This window comes from Hyaena hyaena, unplaced genomic scaffold, assembly GCF_003009895.1.
Source record: "Hyaena hyaena isolate Hyena2069 unplaced genomic scaffold, ASM300989v1 scaffold_205, whole genome shotgun sequence".
In the NCBI taxonomy this organism is placed as follows: Eukaryota; Metazoa; Chordata; class Mammalia; order Carnivora; family Hyaenidae; genus Hyaena; species Hyaena hyaena.
The window spans coordinates 1,937,179-1,956,716 of NW_024080838.1; the positions used below are offsets into that span (position 1 = coordinate 1,937,179).

General features: G+C 36.1%; 1 protein-coding gene across 2 annotated transcripts in view; it reads right to left on the reverse strand.

Moving 5' to 3' along the window:
• The window catches only part of TNPO1 (transportin 1), a 93,253-nt gene that overhangs the window by 13,892 nt on the left and 59,823 nt on the right, over positions 1-19,538 (reverse strand). For both annotated transcript variants that reach the window (XM_039242067.1, XM_039242068.1), the window contains exons 10-20: positions 15,032-15,092; positions 14,330-14,498; positions 11,178-11,330; positions 10,219-10,444; positions 7,973-8,144; positions 5,780-5,866; positions 4,886-4,993; positions 4,595-4,753; positions 4,427-4,514; positions 2,056-2,154; positions 1,748-1,843 (exon numbers count right to left, since the gene is read on the reverse strand). In XM_039242067.1, the coding sequence (XP_039097998.1) occupies positions 1,748-1,843; positions 2,056-2,154; positions 4,427-4,514; positions 4,595-4,753; positions 4,886-4,993; positions 5,780-5,866; positions 7,973-8,144; positions 10,219-10,444; positions 11,178-11,330; positions 14,330-14,498; positions 15,032-15,092 (1,418 nt within the window). The remainder of the gene's footprint in view (positions 1-1,747; positions 1,844-2,055; positions 2,155-4,426; positions 4,515-4,594; positions 4,754-4,885; positions 4,994-5,779; positions 5,867-7,972; positions 8,145-10,218; positions 10,445-11,177; positions 11,331-14,329; positions 14,499-15,031; positions 15,093-19,538) is intronic.

Consider the following 19,538-nt stretch of genomic DNA (forward strand, 5'->3'; position numbering starts at 1 on the left):
CCATAAGGTGCTTTAATGGTGTTCTCTCAAAAACTTACAGGTTAACCTTTCATAAAAAAAGGGTGGGGCGGGGGTAAAGAAAAATGTTTAAGGATTACTTGAAGCAAACTACACAGATAATACTAAAATCCAGCAGATTCATATGAAGCAAGAGAAAGAAAACCTATGTTCAAAAGACACAAACTATGCAACATTCTCATTAAACAGGCAAGTATGAACAATCCAATGAAACATGCGATAAAGCAGATGATGGTCCATTGAGAAAGTTCAGTGTAGGATATACTAATTGTAAAAAGAGCAAATAACTGCATTACACTAAGGAATTGGCTTTATGAAATTTTAAGAAAATGGTAACTAAGTTGCTAAAATCTACTGACATCAGCCATTGATAATGGTTTTATTTTAATAATTAGCCCTTGCCCTTTGGATAAGGAATAATGGAAACATTTTTTGCAGCCATTTGTGATAAAATAAATCCACTGAATCTCCTATCAATTTAATCTATCAACTCGATGAGTGTTATCAACTACTTTTGGATTTACTTACAGTAGAATCATACTTAGAATAGAAACTTATAATAAAGCCAATTTGTTAAAGGAAGTGTAACAAATACACAAGCCGATATCCCACAAGAAACTTTAATATACATTACATTCAACATTTATTTGCAGTTATGCATTCACATTTAAAAATAAATAGGAAGTTTCTTTAGGTTCAACAGTAATTTTATAATGGTAAGTGTTCCAAATCTGAATGTCATGTATAGGTACTGCATTCTAAAGATTAAAAACCTGAAAAGATTTCACAACCATCCTGATACAGACGTTTCTGTACTTTACAGCAAGAAAATGTAATTCACTTTATAATATAAACAGTACCCATACAGCCAAACAGCTATATAACTGTTCATAATTAAAAGATTTCCTTCCATACCAATAAACATATCAATTTTCATTACATTAAAATATAAACTTTTTTAAATTAAAAAATGGAGTTAAAATGCCTTTGAAAGCAAATTTCCTTATTTTGAAAACCTTATTTTAATCTTTGTCCAGTATTTCAGTAAAACCCTCACCAGCTATGAGTATATTTATTGAGATTATCTTAGGTATATAAAAGAAAAAGAAGTGCCTGATTGAAAATAAAATTTATACCTTTTATCACTATTAGCAAAAATTGGGCAGGGTGGAAAAAAAAAATCACCCTGAAATGTGTTCTATAGTATGGAAGGTACTCTTTAAGATCAACATGCTCTCTATAAATGCAAAAGAGAAACAAGCCTCCTGAATAAAAATCCTACAAGGTTCTGCCTAAGTTCTCAATTTGAAGGAAAGTATACAATAAAATACAAAATATATACATGCCATTGTAAACCAATTAGCCGCTACACTGAATGGTATTTTTGGCCACATTTTTACAGATTAAAAAACAAAAATTACTTCCCAGCTGCCAGTTTCTCTCTGAATTAATGTAAAATTAAAATTCATATCGTTCAATAGTTATTTTAGCTGGGGTCCATTTTAGGGAGTACTAAAACACAGAGAACAGGAGAGAAGAGTTTTTGAAAGTCTCTGAAAACTGGTTACAGAATACAGTTAAAACAGTACATAACATTACTGAGAATCTAAAATCGCTCTTATTAATAAGCTGGGCTTCTAAAGCTAGCTTTGCTTTGGTTTCTCTACGCATCTTAACCTTAAAAGCAAGTAATTTTTCTCTTCACCATAACAGTTCAGTCATATGGTACCTGTATTCTCTAACAACGTCTTTGGTGTGTTGGGTCTGTTAATGATTTCTACAAGCTGGTGCAACACCATAGGAATATAAGGCTGCATCTCTATACCTAAATCATCCCCAAAAGAGAAAACAAAAAAGAAAAATTTGAATGTTAAAATATCCATGTAAAATACTTTGCTCCCTCCATTAACTGTGACACAAGTTAATAATAAATGTATATAAAAATGATTTAAATTATAAAGGAAAAGCAATTGTAAATATAGTACTATGGCATCTAACAATTTACACAGTACTTTTAAAGGGGGAAAAAGATCTTACCCATTTGAATGGAGATTTCTCCAATTGCCCATGTGGCATTATTGCAGACTGAAATGAACTCTGGATTTAGGTTGGTTCCCAATATAGGCATGAAATCAGCTAGAAAAAAAATTTTTTAACAACTATGTAGTAAGCTTCTCAACAGTAGTATATTGTGCTTTAAAGGAAATCTACTAGGTGGAAACTGAAATCTAGGCAAGAAATAGCAATTTTTTAAAAGGTTTGGAGACTATTTAAGAAAGTGAAAGGAGCACTGAACTTACTGTGAAGTAGACCAGGAGTTTTGGTCTATTTGAGGTATTATTAAAAACAGGTGGTACAGAAATCTCTCTTGTCATGAGACTCAGTAAAAACAAAAAAAAGTTTTTTTTTTTTTTTAAAAACATCGATGGTTTGGGCTTTTAAAGTAACTTTTACCTTAGTGCTCAGATTATAGTCTCTAAATATCATTTTCCACTTGAAAGTTATGAGGGCTGTCAGAGGAACATCTCATTGCAAGCTGAAGGCAGGAAATGTACAAAACAAGCCTGGACTATTCTGTCCTACCAGGAAGGACTGAGGAGCCGATCTGATGAAGCTCCCACTGCCAGCGGTAGGACAATGTGAGCATCATGAATTCATACTGACACTCAAAAAAGAACCAAACACAAACAAAAACTAAACTCTGAAACACAATACAGATACCTGTGGAAGATGCTGGGAATCAATTCATTATTTTGAAGCTGGTAAACAAAAACGAAGAACCAAGTAATTATGCTGCCTCCCCTATGTGGTTTATATCTCTCGGTAATAAATATACGAGTATGGAAAAGGACTCTTTGTATGTATTCTCACTATTGAATGAAGGATTAGAGCATCATTCTTTTTTTAAAACCCCAATAAACTGCAGATGTGAGCCAGGGTTTCTAAATTTCAGCAATACCAATCACTCTGCCGTAGGGTGGTGGTGGTGGGGGCATGGAAGGTGGTGGCAGGGGTGAGGGGCGGGTATGGGGCAGAGAACTGTATCATGCACTGTATGATGATTACCAACATCATTTGCCTCTACCTACCAGATACGAGATAACGAGTAACACCCCCCCAGTGTTAAACAAAATGTTTCCAGATACTACCAAATGTTTAGGGGGGTGCGAAGGTCGAGGGTATAAAAATTGTCCCTGCTTGAGAAACTCTAACCTATAAAATAATAGCTGATAACATAGAGAGAGAGAGAGAGGATGATAAGTAGACATGGTGTACCTCTTGAAAAAGATACACATCATTTATAAAGTCTTAAAAAAAAATGAAATGAAACCTTTCATACAAGTTTAAATTCCTAAAAACTAAAACAGGTGGTAAGTATCTGTAGAACAAGCTTTCTATAAAACAAGAATTCATTACATTTTCATTTAAGAGTTGTTAGGCTTAAACTTGAGGGTATAATACAGTAGAATTATTATTATTCAAAGTTCAGAAATATAGTTGTTATTCAAAAGCAAAACTGGAGGGGCATCAGAGTGGCTCAGTCGGTTTAGCATCCGACTTCGGCTCAGGTCATGATCCCACAGCTCGTGGGTTCAAACCCCGCATTGGGCTCTGTGCTGACAGCTCAGAGCCCGGAGCCTCCTGCTTCGGATTCTGTGTCTCCCTCTCTCTCTGATTTTGAAATATATACCTATACAAAACCATTATGTTGTACATCTGAACATTACACAACGTTATATGTCAATTATGTCTCAATAAAACAGGGAGGAAAAAGCCAAAAGAAAAAAAAAAAGCCAAAAGAAAAAAAGTGTATCATAAACAACTATAACTATTACTCAAAACACTGGGATATAGAAATGAAAGAAAACCCAAAACCCATTTAATCCATGATTTTGAAGCAATTCGTAGTTTGTTACTTAAGGAATCTATTATTACCACAAAACTCTAAGACAACTGCTATCCTACTAAAACAAAATCATTATTTACTTTTAATGTAAATTGTCTGCAAAGTTCCCTAGGATATCCAAAAGAGTATGCGGTTTTATCATGAGAAAACCTGATTGTTATTATTTTTGGTTACCACTAACCCAAAAAGAGGCTATTCAAAAATTATCCATGAACTAGCATACAGTCCCAAGGTTTCACAGGTGGCATGTCCTTTATACTAAAGTAATACTTTTCCAGCTTTTCTCCAGTCACAAAAGTGCCTAATGAGCTGCTGTGGTGATGAATTCAAAGGAGCAAGGGTTTCCCATCCCACCTGCTTCACTCAGAGCACCTTTAACCAGTAAAATGAACATTTATAAAAGTTGGGATTCCATGACTTTTCAGTTTAATAATACAAAAACACAGCTAACGTAAAACTAATTGTTAAGAATCATATCACAGCAGTAGAAAATATTCATACCTATACAAGGCTTAACGTGCTGAAAGCAAGCTTTTGTCAGGTCACCTAAGAGGGCGAAGGAACTCTGTCGAACTTCTGGCATTTTATCCTACAAGGAATAAGAAGAAATTAACCCTAATGGAAAACAGATAATCAGGTTTTAATTAATTTTAATTTAACGAGTCTCACCTGCATGCATTGATACATTAGTGTTAGAATGTTACTTCGGGCTACCAGCTGTTCAATGTTGCCTCCAAGTCCTTCAGCCAGGCCACTGAGTAAATCAAGAGCAACTATCATAAAATCTTTATCTGGAGCCTCATATTGATCTGGTTGAGCATTGTTCAGCTGAAAGGAGACAAAAGTTTTAAGAGACTTACTTCGAATCAATTACATGAAAAAATGTGTATACATTATGCCTATCCTTAGAAAAATGTTCATGGTGCCAGGAGGGCAGAAATAATAATTTTTTAACAATACCATGGCTTGTGCAAGAGTCTTCTGTACTAGGTTCACACAACGCTGGTACACAGGTTCGCAGTATGGAAGGAAACCAGACTGCAGGGCTGTGGCAACGGAAGATAGGCACTAGAAAGAATAAAGTACAGAAGTAAATTTCTGGGTCTCATAAAGTTATGATAAATGCTTTAAGAGTGTACTCAGTAAAATTCTGGGCATTTATTAGCCTGCTCTACTATTCTATAATAGTAGGTTATCTTTTCAAACCTCTCCTTTGGATGCCACCCATTGCTGTTAAGTTTGCTGCTGGTAAGGGGAGGTTTCCTCAAAATAAATAAATAAAATAAATAAATAAATAAAATAAAAAATAGAAAAATAAAAAATCAAACATCAAGCCTCAAGCTGGACAGAAAGGTATGAAGTAAAGCCCTTCATTTTAGCACCAAGTTCCAATGCTATTTCACATATAAGTTTGAGTATATGTGTGCATATACAATACATAACACATAAAATAATTTGAACTATATTAATTAACATAGTATAGCTCTGTATCTATATAAAGAAACATGGCTAAATTTACATGACGTATACATGCTGATATGGTATGATCCCCAAGATGATCATCAACGAAGTAGAGTAGATGAGAAAACATATGTAATATAATCCTCTATCTACCTTAAAAAAAAAAAAAGTCTAACACATCCATTATCAGTTTTCTATTCAATAGTATTTCTTAGGATGGTTGTACCATAATTAAAGAGCAGTTATATACTTACTCAGCATTTTAACAGAAATGGTTCAGAATGTAAATCTATTAATATTTCACTTATCACATATACTCACACTTCATATCTAGACATGTGTTTTTGATGAAACACGCTATTAGGGTAACTAAAGGATACCAGCTTAGCCTACCTCTAGTAAAGGGAAGAGATCTTTATCTTCATCCTTTAGCATGTTCCATTTCTGGATCAGTGGAGGCATTAGCATCTGAATATATTCCTATTTATAATGATGAAAAACACATAAAGCTCCACTATCACATGTAAACAAGTCCATTTTGGGTCTATGAAAATTAAAATCCATTTAGCAATTGTGTAAAATCATTACAGAAAGCCTTTTAAGACTCAGTCTGCTCCACATAGCACTTTTAAAATTTTTATTTTCTGCCTTATCTTTTAACTTATATAATCTTATTCTATTTTACCATCATCTTCTATCCTTCTTGAAGTAAAATGCATACAAATGTACCACTCCAGAAAAATTATTTGATCATAATCAGGGATAATTTCTGTAAGTTTTACTCTGAATGTTTTTATTCCTGGGACTTGTAACATATAATATGGCTCTCACTGTACAACATGTTATAAATGATAGGTAAACTTATGGAGGCATTTGTAGAAAAAGATTCACGGTCATTCGAGTGTCTTTATTTAAACGTTAGAATCCATAAATAACTAAATACTAAATCATGTGAACAAGGGGCAGAGATTCTAAAGGCTCTCTGACATTCAGAAAAGCAATCCCCATTCCCTGGCACATAAAACCAACATGAAAGTAAGCGCATAAACAACGTATCTTGCACCAAGTTTTAAGTGTAACTTATAAACAATTAAAAAAAATTTTTTTTTAATGTTTTGTTTATTTCTGAGAGAGACAGCGTGAGCAGGGGAGGGTCTGAGAGAGAGACACCGAATCAGAAGCAGGCTTCAGGCTCTGAGGTAGCTGTCAGCACAGAGCCCAACGTGGGGCTCGAACCCATGAACCGTGAGATCATGACCTGAGCCGAAGTCAGACGCCTAACCGACTGAGCCACCCAGGCGTCCCAAACAGACAATTTCTTGAGACTTGTCATAAAGCAATCATAAACATGTAATCTATTCTTCTTCTGGGAATTTTGAGCTATAATGAAATTCTATTATTTTAATCCTATTTAAAGAAATTTAAGCGTCCGACTTCAGCTCAGGTCATGATCTCACAGTTCGTGGGTTCAAGCCTCTCGTGGGGCTCTGTGCTAAAAGCTCAGAGCCCAGAGCCTGTTTCAGATTCTGTATCTCCCCCTCTCTCTGACCCTGCTCATGCTGTCTCTCTCGCTCTCTCTCACAAACAAATAAAACATTAAAAAGAAAAAAAACCCAATTCCATCATCTTCATCATAACACTACTAGAAAGAGTTTGGATTCTTAGCCAAACATACTTCTTCTTCTATACCACTACTTAGCATTTTTAACTTATCCAATTTCTAGTTGTTTTACTTTAATATATATCCCCCACACCTGTAAGTTCCAGCAAGAAAACAAAGATGTTTAGATGTGGGACTCTAAAGCTACAATATTTATGAAGTGGTGGATATAAAAATACTTGGAATTAAGAAAAAGCTCAAATTCCAGTATAAAGCCTTTATCCCTTTTTTTAAAAAAAACATTTTTTATTTATTTAAATAAATAAACTTTATTTCTTTCTTTTGAGAGACAGAGAAAGACAAGAGGGAAGCACAGAGAGAGAATTCCAAGCAGGCTCTGCACTGTCTGCACGGAGCCTGATGCAGAGCTTGAACTCACGACCTGTGAGATCATGACCTGAGCCGAAATCAAGAGTCAGACGCTTAACCTACTGAGCCACCCAGGCGCCCCATCCCTTTTCTAAGATGTGTTGGTGCATTCATGTAATATACTGATATAATTTCCACACCAAGAACATATTTATTAACACTATCTAAAAAAGTAAATATACTTGCTGTCTTTTTAAGATACACATTTTTTTTTTTTTAATATATTTATTTATTTCTAGGAGAGAGAGACAGCGTGAGCAGCGGAGGGTCAGAGAGAGGGAGACGCAGACTCTGAAATAGGCTCCAGGCTCTGAGCTGGCAGTCAGCACAGAGCCCAACGCAGGGTTCGAACCCACGAACCGCGAGATCATGACCTAAGTGAAAGTCGGACCCTTAACTGACTAAGCCACCCAGGCGCCCCTAAGATATACATTCTTAAAGTAACTAACAGTAAGTATTCACATCTTCCCAAACATTTTCATTTCCAAAAACAGGTTACCTTACTGATTTTAACTATGCTGGATATTTTTTCTTAATAGTTAACCACAGATACTCACTGGTTTGTTTAAATGATGTCCTACTGAATCTGCTAAAGTTCCTATGGCATCATAAAGAATGAGCAGGTTCTTATGCTGGTATTTACTAAACGCGAAGACCAGGGTATCAAGTATATAAGCAAGGTAAGGAACAAGTTCTGTACAAGCCTCCTCTTCTAGGGTAGCAAAGGCACTACAGTTAAAAGAGAGAGAGAGATTATTGCTGTTGTAGAAAAGCAATAGTTTGTAATAGAGCTAGGAAGCTAAGTCTACAGTTTATACATTATATAGTATCTATTTATACTTTACATAACTATCTCCCAACCTCACCACACCAGAGGCTTACTTTTCTTGTTTCTTCCCCATTTCTTTTCACTTCCTTCAAAGAAGCTGTCACCTATATACACATGCTTCACTACAACGGTAAAATCTAAAACTGTCTTTGGATCTTCTATTTGGACATTCAACAAATGTGGTATTTCCTGGTATTTCCTATTTAGTCATTTAGTGCTGGGAATAAAGCAATGAACAATGAACCAAACAATGTCCCCATTCTCAGGGAGCTTAAATTCTAACGACTGTTCCAGATTAACAAAATCAGAATTAAAAATGTTAAACTTGCACCTACCCTTCAGATTACATACTAAGAGTCACAAAATGACAGAAACACTTTTAACAGTTAGTTTGAGATGTATCAGAACAGAGGGTCATGACCTCTTAAATGTTTCTCTTAGCAGGAGAGGGGAAATGGGATGATGCAGGTGATCAAAGGGCACCAATTTTCAGTTACAAGAATTCTTAGGACCTAATATACAGCATGGTGACTAAATTAATAACACATTGCTGTATACTTGAAAGTTGCTGAGCATAGACCTTAACCATTGTCACCTTGCAAAAAAAAACACTTACTTTTGTCAACCACCTGAGGTGATAGATGTGTTAATTACCTTGATCTTGGTTACTGTTCTATAATGCACATTTTTATCAAGTCATACCACTGTACATTTTAAATATATGGATTATTTTTGCCAACTTTTCCTCCATAAAGCTTAAAAACATTGGTCTCAGGTCTACATTATATATCAGAATGCATAGTGTATTTGTTATTAAAAATTTAGGTTATGTATGGCTTATCTATTAACACAAATGTACAAGAAGGAAAAAAATTTCAGAGTCTGAGTAGTTACTTCAATTTAGACCTAAATTCATCTGGACTCTTAAGGTATACCTAGCTCTTTATTTTTAAAATTAAAGTTTGTATTATCTTCTATTCTACCTACTCAGGGATTTCCTAAAATGATAGGCTTAAGCCATTTGTTAGTGAAAGCCCGGTCTTAAATTGTGAACTATTTATTTATTTCCTTTACAGCACTTGCCAGGAATTATATAGTTATTTAGTATTCTGTACTAGCTTCTAAGCTTAAAGAAGGGAGGGAATGCAAACCCAGCATTTAATATATACCTAACAATTAGTAGAGTTTAAAAAAACACAGATTATGTTTGCAGGAAAGCAAATATAATCTGTATCCTCCCCTCACTTTTTTTTTAAATAAAAGGGTGCTATTCATCACCCAAGTCCCTTTGGTTCAACTTTTTCATCTTATTAGGAATTAGAGATATGTTCCAGGTATTTTTGCTTCACATCTGGTAAAGTCCAACTCCACTTAAATTTACGCTCTTTTTCAACAACTGTTTCTTTTTATAAACAAAGCCAACAGTAAAAAAATTCTAATTAAAAAGTTAAGACCTATAAATATGTCAGGCCTTTTTAGAACATAAGGTTTGTCCCAGAAAACTGGAATATTTATAGTAATAAAACTGCTGATCTGATATAAAAACAAAGAGAGCTCCAAACACAACCAACAGAGTAGCTACTGGGGTAGATTCACTAAGAACAGGTCACTGTAGGACTTTGTATGGAGCTGGTGACCTTTAAACTAATGACGTAAATCTGCTCAAACTTTGTTATTCCTTCAAGAGCAAGAACCCCAACATCACCACTCCAGGTTGTGAGAATTAGGGTGAAAGAGCATTCTACAGTTATCACATCCACTGAGGAGAAAAAAAAATGTGTTGAAGAACCAGCAAAGGAGGAGGTCTAATTGATTCACATTTGAATTTGCAAAGCCATTAGGTAAAAACTACAGAAAACAAAAGCTCCACTGATGGTTTAATTCCAACATTCCAACATGAAGTTGAAAATTAATTTCTCACTAAAATGCCCATCCCACTGCCCCACAATGAACACTATTATGGATTTGTCCCACCTGCAGGCAGCTTCTTGTACTCTCTTGTTGCTGTCCAGGATGCGCTTTAGCAATTCTGTCATTAATGGCTTCAGGTACGTGTCTGGGGGCTGGCTGACTACCCAGTGTGCATAGCGGCTAAGAGTCCAGCACGTTATTGAACGCACAAGAGCCTTTTTATCAGAGAGGCACTGAATAAGGTGAGGAATGAGCTCAGGCAAGTATGGAATCATGCCTTGCATGCAACCTGGAAAAATAAGTAACAAATCTTGCAGAAAGTGCTAACATTTGGTTAAAACAACATTATTTCAGTTGAATGCTAAAATCATATAAGCATCCATCAAAAACATTCAGATTATCTCCATTATAGAAAATACACTATAATAATCTGTTCAAAATTAAAAAAAAGAAAAAAAAAAAGAAATGAGAGCTAACTGCTCCTAAGTATCTTCTAGTAGGGTTAGAAGAGTTCATTTTACTTCTGTTAACAAATCATAGCTTTCAGAAGTGCCTGTAAAATACTTCAATTTCTTGTATTTACAGGCTTACAGCTAGGACACAACAATCCTTCAGAGAGAACAAGGAGACTCTCCTACTATGCTTCATACACTTACCTACGGAGAAAATAATTTTTCTAGCAACAGGGATGCTTCTGACATCAGTCCTCTCATTCTGTTCCCTTTATTGTAACAGAAGCATTTATAAACTCTCTGGGTGGGGTTAGAAATAAGCCAATGGCTATTTAATAATAGTTCACTGTTCAAGGTAATAACTTATCCTAAGATGGCTTCTGAATCCAAGTATATTTTTTAAGTTAATGTAGATCATAGGACTGTCTATTCCACATCAGCAACACAAGAGAGCAAAGTATGTAGATCGCAGACCGAAGAGTCTGCTTATAGGGTAACATTCTTTAAAGTGGCCCATCTGCAGTAGGGCCTATTAAGGACTTCACAGTTCAGTTCTGACTTAAGACTTACCTTCAGCAATTGCTCCTAAAACCAAGATGCCGGATTCTTTAACAACCCATTCATGATGAAAAAGCAATTCTTTCAAAAGGGGCAAAATATGTGGCAAAAGCTCATCACGATACACATTTGCAAGAACATCTAGGGCAGCAGCAGAACATTTCCCTAAAGAAATATTTAATTCAAAAAATTTTACATTAAACTCTATTATCAGGAATATTTGTTCTATGTACAACACTTCAGAGTCATACATCTACAGTTTCAAAGAACTCAATTAAATAACAGGCAGTCTGTCTCTACATACAAGAAATATTTTTTATGACCAAGAATTAGCAAACTAACCTGCAGCAAAATGTGTACATTTATTACTTCTACTTAGTGATAGATCATTCAGAAGCAAACACATGACTTAGCAGGAGGTGAAGCAAATAAATCTGAATGAGTCACCAGCGCATGAAGCATAAAATATGCTGGAAAGCATTCTCCAGACAAAGAACTATTAGCCAAGGAACTATGTATCAATTCAGATTTCATTTAACACAATAATTAAGAAAACAAAAAGGTAACTAAGTATAAAAACTTTTTTCCAATGTGATTAGGCATACTAAATAGTTCATCACAAACTGTTAAACAATAGTAAAATCTTTTTTTTAAAAAGGCTGTTAAACTGGCTAGAAGTAACACTGTAAACATCAGTAAGGGTCCCAGTTATACTGTATGGCAGAGCCATACAAATGACTATTACACTGCCATCAAAGCGAATGAAATCTTTATGTACTAACACAGAATGAGTTATACAATATATGGAAAAGAACCAACGAGTACACAAAATCAATTTCATTTCACTGCTGGAAAGTCAACCTCTTCTCCAAAAAGATAAACAGGTTTTCTCCATATGCGCATGGAAAAACTTCTTCAAGAATATAAAAATGGGTGGGATGTGAAGAGGAAGTAGTTTCCTCCCCCCCAATGCAATGAACATGATTACTTTTGTAAAGTTATCTACACTATAGTCTGAATCCATCCTGCTCCCAGCCTACGGGGATACACTGGGAGGAAGTAGAACAGCCCCTCACTGTGCAATTTTGTATTCAATGGATTTCAGTTACCCTTGGTTAAGTGCAGTCTGAAAGGGAATAATCCTCTGTTTTTTACATTTTTTAATATTTATTTACTTTTGAGAGAGAGAGAGCATGCAAGCAGGGGAGGGACAGAGAGCAAGGGAGACACAGAATCCAAAGTAGGCTTCAGGCTCTAAGATATCAGCACAGAGCCCAAGGTGGGGCTCAACCTCATCAACTGCAAGATCAGGACCTGAGCCAAAGTCAGATGCTTAACCGACTGAGCCACCAAGGCCGCCCGTATAACTCTTCTATTTTCCTATTATTGTTGTTAATCTCTTATAGTGCCTATATTTATACAGTACACTTTATTAGAAGCATCTATGTATGTACATACAGAAACCTCAAAAGTACGTAGAGGATTCAGACTATCTGTGATTTTAGGTACCCAATGGGGGTCTTGGAACATATCCCCTCATGGATTACAGGGGGCTACTATAATTTGTGGCAACAGTGACGACCTCGTGTTCTCTTGCTGTGGGAAATTTGGGGTCCAAGATTATATGTGCCATTATTACTAGCTATGTTAACCAACCATAGGCAAATTTCTCTTTTTGCAGTTTCTTTACTAACATAAGGCTGTTGTAAAGATTAAATGGGATATGGATGCCAAGTCCTTGACCTAGTGCTGGGCATATCGGACACTCTAAGGAACTGTTACAGAAAACTAAACGGGCAACAGAGGAATTAGCATTATTTAACCAAATGAATCACACAGTTCAGTCTGGTGACTCATGACCTTAACTGTTTCATCAGTTATTAGAAATCCCAACACTCTGAATTATAGTAGTGGCTCTTAACTAGGGATAATGTTGTTTCCCAGGGGATAATGGGCAATGTCTGGGGACACCAGTGGTAGTCACAACTGTGTGTGTGTGTGGGGGGGTGCTGCTCGACATTCTACAATGCACACGACAGCCACCACAACAAAGAATCATGTGGCAAAACGTCAAAAGTGCAGAGGCTGAGAAACCTTGAACTAGAGCATGAAGCTTTAAGGACCAGCACACAAACAAAAACAAAACACAGGCGTTTAGGTTCCTCATTTCACTAGAGTGTGGGGCAGAATGTCGGCTCAAGAGATGATCTGGATATACAGCTAAGTCTGAAAACTAACGAGAGATTTTTAAAAACTTCATTGGTAAGTTTGAGAATGACAAAGCAATTTATATGATTTCAGTATTATCCTTGAAAATCAGCAGCCAAACTACCATGAAAAATAAGTTTATGTTAAGAAAACAGGAAAAGCTTGTGGCCAATGTTCCTACTTTATAATGTCAAATAAAATGTACAGCCTTTTGAAAAAATGGCAGTGTGAGGTAAGAAGTCTTTAAGAAGCATAATCGCATCTACTAGAATGGCTATAATAAAAAAGACAACAAATGTTGGCAAGCATATGGAGAAAACACAACCCTAAGATAATGCTGATACGAAAGTAAATGATGGGGCCACTGTGGAAACCCAGTAATGGCACTTCTGTCTGTATCCACAAGTGAAAGCGTATGTCCACACGTAAACTTGACACGAACGTTCACAGCATCATTACTTGTAAGAGCCGCAAGAAACCAAGTGTCCATCAAGTGATGAATGGGTAACTAACACATGGCATATACACACAATGGATTCTTTTTCCACATTTAAAAGAAATGAAGTATTGATACACACTGTAACATGGACAAATATTGAAAACATGCTAAGTGAAAGAAGGTAGTCCTCAAGGACCACATTTGGTATGATTCTGTTTACAGGAAATGTCCAAAATAGGCAATTCCAGAGGGACAGAATAGAAACTGGTAGTTGCTTTGGGTTGGGGGACTGGAAGAAAGTGGGGAGTGAGCGACCTCTAATAAAAACGGGGTTATTTTTGGGTTGATGTAAACACCCCAAAATGTACTGTGGTGATGGTTGCTAACTCTGTGAATATACGAAAACGACTGAATTGTACCCTTTAACCCTTTACTGAGGGTATTGGACAATTATGTGTATGATTTCTCAATGAAGTTGCTATCAAAGCAGGCAACTGTACTCTTCCCTCTGACTTACTAAGATTCCAGTCAGATATTGTATCATCATCATCAATTTCATCGTCATCGTCGTCTTCCTCTTCAATTCCATCTTCATCATGCTGCTGAGCCACTGTCCTCGATCGATGAAAACGTGGCCTTATATCTTGTTCACTATCAGGAATTGTTTCATCTTCTTCAACATCACCCTGTTTTTTGAGAAAAGTTTTTATAATATTCAAATATCATTATATGCTAATATGTACATGCATGAAAGAATCAGAATAAGGGAGAGATGGGTTCATGCACCTGGTTTTGAGGTGTACCTCTTCATTAAGAACCACTGCCCTGGGCAGAAAAATAGTTCTTTGTTAAGGAGAAAAGAACTATCAGTAACACAGGTTGAGTATTAGGCACTTTTAACTACATTATAATATTGCCTCCCGTTGCTGGCATAATCTAGAGTACCTGAATAAGACTCAGATCATATTCAATATATTTTAAAATGAACTACAAATGAATCAATAGGAAATTCTCTACTAGTGTCACCATTTGGTTCCAATGAAGTTGGGATGTTCTCTCCCAAATTCATCATTTGCTTCTCTGCACTCTATAGCATATTATACGTAACAGAAAACATTTACACAGGGTCTATTTTGAATACATGCTCTATTAGTCAAATTCAAAGAATCTCTACATCAAGAGAAACAAGATTCCCTATTTATCAGGAAAGTTTCCTTACCTTTAGTAGGATAATATCTATATCTGAGTACTTCATGCCATTCACTAACACGGGAATCAATCTATAAAGAGAGAAATTCATGAAACAAAGACCTAAAGATCTCATAAGAATCTTTAAGAAATCTTAATACCCTTTTGTATCCTAGTAATACCAAAGAGCCAACCACCCCTGCCAGTACTGTCTTAGGACATATTCTGGGATGTCTGCCCTTCTCGAATGACTACTATTTCTCATCTATATCCCAGGCCTTTTATATTCATGCGTGGGATCTGCTGGACAGAATCTCAGTGAGGATAGGGTAGCTTGTCGATAGTGGTTAGAAAAAGAACTAGTAACCAAAAAACAAAACAAAACAATTTCTCCCCTAATAATTTATCCTGAACATGCTAACAAACATTTCCAATTCATTTTTTTTTTCCTAATGTTTTATTTATTTTTGAGAGAGAAATAGAGACAACATGAGCAGGGGAGGGTCAGAGAGAGAGGGAGATACAGAATCTGAAACAGGCTCCGGGCTCTGAGCTAGCTGTCAGCACAGAGCCCAACGCGCGGCTCGAACCCACAACCTGTGAGATCATGACCTGAGCCGAAGTCGTCCGCTTAACCAAGTGAGCCACCCAGGCTCCATTTGTGACCTGATGCGGTAACAAAAACTGTAAACAATCTAAATGTCCATCATTGAGGGGTTGGTTAAAAATAAATTATGATACAGTTAAAATGAAACAAAAACATGTAAAACACAGAGCATCTGAGTTTCCATTTAAGTTCAATATAATGAGATTACCTGTGTAATTATTTATGTAAATAGACTATCTAAGGAAGATATACAAGAAACTGGTATCTTTGGAGAGGAAACTGAATAGGCTAAACAGGGATAAAATTAATCATTTGCTTTATTTCTAAATAGTGTGACATTTTCACAATGTGCCCATGTTATTTGTACTCCTTTTAATAAAAGAGAGGATAACTTTTAAAATGTAAATCATACTAAGTTTATAGTAAGTTACCCAAAAGAAATAATGCAAAAAAGGGAAAAAAGAGATGAGGCACCTGGGTGGCTCAGTGCGTCAAGCTTCTGAATGATTATTGGTTTCGGCTTGGGTCATGATCTCACAGTTTGTGACTTTGAGCCCTGCGTAGGGCTCTGTACTGACAAGCACGAAGATTAGAGCCTGGCTGGGATTCTCCCATCCCCACCCCAGCTCTCCCATATTTGTGCACATACGGTCTCTCTCAAAATAAATAAACTTAGAGGCACCTGGGTGGCTCAGTCAGTTAAGCGCCTAACTTTGGCTCAAGTCATGATCTCATGGTTTGTGAGTTTAAGCCCTGTGTTGGGCTCTGTGCTGGCAGCTCAAACCGTGGAGCCTACTTTGGATTCTTTATCTATCTCGCTCTCTGCCCCACCCCCATTCCCGCCCTGTCTCAGTCTCTCAAAAATAAACAAACATTAAAAAAGAAAAAACTTAAAAAAAAAACAAAGAAAGAAAAAAGCTCTATCAAGATTATAGCCTTAGATAAAAAAAAGTTAGGAAATTTTAATTAAGAAAATTAAGAATTTAAATTTCCAATAAGAAAATAGTTAAATCAGGATATTATATCTAAAGTATTAATATAATAGTTACTAAAACAGAATCAAGACGTCTGTAAATATACAATCTTAGGTATACAAAAATAGTTAAAAATTTATCAAAACACTACAGTTCCTTTGTAGCTATGGGAATTTTAAGCTTTGATAGGTTTCTTAAGCTTTGATGATTTCCTTTCTCAGTGGCCCATCACAGGCCCATCACACACTTAAGAGTACTGAAGATAAAAGGTTATGAGAACACTCTAGAAACATTAAAAACGTCCACAGTTCTCTGCTTCTGAATTCCCCCTTTAATACTTCTAGGGGGCTTGGGAAGTGTGACCAACCAAAAGAAACTCATACTCATGACTACCCGCTGTGGGGCTTATTAATAAGCACTTTCTTTATAATCTAGTGAGAAAAATATTATGATCTCTTTTTTACAGATGAGTCAGCTAAGGCTCAGAGATATTACTATTATTTCCACAATGTCATTAATTTTAAGTAATGGGAGAGTCAGAATTCAAAACCAGTTAGGACTGACTCCAAAAATAATTTTCTTTCCCTAGAGCAAATGTAAGAAATTCTCACTCTCTAAATAACGTCTTAGGCCTTTGTAGACGCCTTACTTCAAAGAGTTACATGAAAACCAATTGTGGGTATAACTCTACCATCAGTGAGATAATTTTGTAAGCCCTTGTTAACTAAAGGAATAATAATAGAGAAAAGAAAGCAGTGGGATTTAAAATTTCCTAGACAGTTATAAAAAATATGGGCCAGCCACACTTTCATGTTTAAAGTCCTTCCAAATTCTAAAATACAGATTATTAGCAATTTAACATTAGTTAACATAACACAACTACATAAAATTTCTAATAAATAAAGCCCTATTTTATAAGCTACAGGCATTTTGTCTGGATCACCAACAATTAAGTCATCTCTCAATGACTTGGGGGAAGTTTGGAGGACAGATGGCAGACTGTGAAAGAACATGAGGTGAAGTAAAGAAGGACAGTGAGCCTTATCTATTCTGTGAATCATTTTAAGATGGAAAAACACTGTAGTTACGGAGAAAGAAGAGAAAGAAAGTTCAATCTGAGAATATATCTATTTGATGGAGTAAGTCTCCTGAAGAAAAAATTATGCTATCCAAGACCATTAATAGAAAGATTGGTTAGGTAAAAGACAACTCACATGAAAATATATCTTTAAGTTTGGGGGCAAGATGAAGGGTCATTTGTTTTTCCTATAAAGCAGAAGTGCTCAGAATGAATGAAGAGAATTCAGAAGAGCGATAAAGGTTTGAATGGTTGCTTAGTAAATGGAAGATAAAAAGTTGAGCTGGAATAAGAAAAACTGGCAGTGTGAAGGGTCGGTCCATTTGACATTGAAAGCCATGGATTTCTATGGCCATCAATCTTTGTGGTATAACTTTTCCCAAAAGCATGTGACAAGAAGCAAAGACAGTTTATTAGTCCAGAGCAGGGGAGATGCAGGGTAGCTAGAAGTTTATGGTGAGTACAGTTGATTTGTGAATCGTGAGGTCTGTGTCAGAGAAAGACAGAATGAAAAGATGTGCAGGAAATAAGGGACTGATAAAGCTGGGTAAGAAAATTAAGTTGGAAAGTGAGATATGGAAATTAACCATGACCATGTAGCAATATGGCAGGTGTCTGAAGAACTCCAATCTTTCAAGGCAGAACACCATTTTTAGCTCTAATTTTTAAGCTCTAGTTGTTAAGGAGCCTTCTCCTGAAGCCTCAAGTGGCCAGTGAAAAAAAGAATTAAGCTTTACACCCAACATGGGACTTGAACTCATGACGCTGAGATCAAGAGTCCCATGTCCTACTAAGCCATCCAGGCACCCCAATAAAAAGAGAATTTTTTAAAAAATATTTTTATTTATTTCTAGGAGAGAGAGAGACAGCATGAGCAGGGGAGGGTCAGAGAGAGAGGGACATACAGACTCTGAAATAGGCTCCAAGCTCTGAGGTGGCAGTCAGCTCGAACGCAGGGCTCGAACCCACGAACCGCGAGATCATGACCTAAGCTAAAGTCGGACGCTTAACCAACTAAGCCACCCAGGTGCCCCCTAAAAAGAGAATTTTTAATGGAACATCACGGAAAGGCAGTGATGTTAATACCAACAAGTGTTTACTATGTCCTTAAATATGTACTGTGCATTAGGTTACTTGTTTTACATGGATTAATCCAAACAACACTGCGAGGAGGGATTAATGTGTAAGGATAAAGGTGGGGAAAAGCCAAAATAACTGGGAATAAAAAAAGAAATGAGGGGCACTTGGGTGCCTCACTCAGTTAAGCATTTAACTGTTGATTTAGCTCAGGTCATGATCTCACAGTTTGAGTTCAAGGCCCATTATGTCAGGGCTCTGTCCTGATAGTGTGGAGACTGTTTGGAATTCTCCCTCTCTCCCTCTGCCCCTCGTCTGCTAGCTCACACATATGCGCTCTCTCAAAATAAATAAATAAACATAAAAAAAGAAGACTTGCTCTGCCAGATAAGAAAATATATTATCAAATATTTAGTAATCAGAAGAGAATAATATTGGCTAATTAAAAAAAAGAAAAAAGGAACAGACTATAGAAAGCCCAGAAACAGATAAAAGAATTTACTTCATCCCTTGTCACTCTGGTGCTTTCTATGTGAGTTCATAATATCACAGTTCTCATTACATATACAATTTTTACTCCTAAGCAAACATTTTTTCTCACAATAAACGTGTCTGGTGAACAGTGCTGGGAAAAACTAGTGCTTTTATTATGTTTCCTATCTCTGCATCAGATCAATGCGGTTATTCTCCAGTCTTCAAAATGCATTATTGCAATGAAAAATAAAAGTACCCTTATTTTATATTAAAATGGTTCCCAAAGCAATGGTTTGGAAGATGTATATATCAAACTCTGTTATAACTG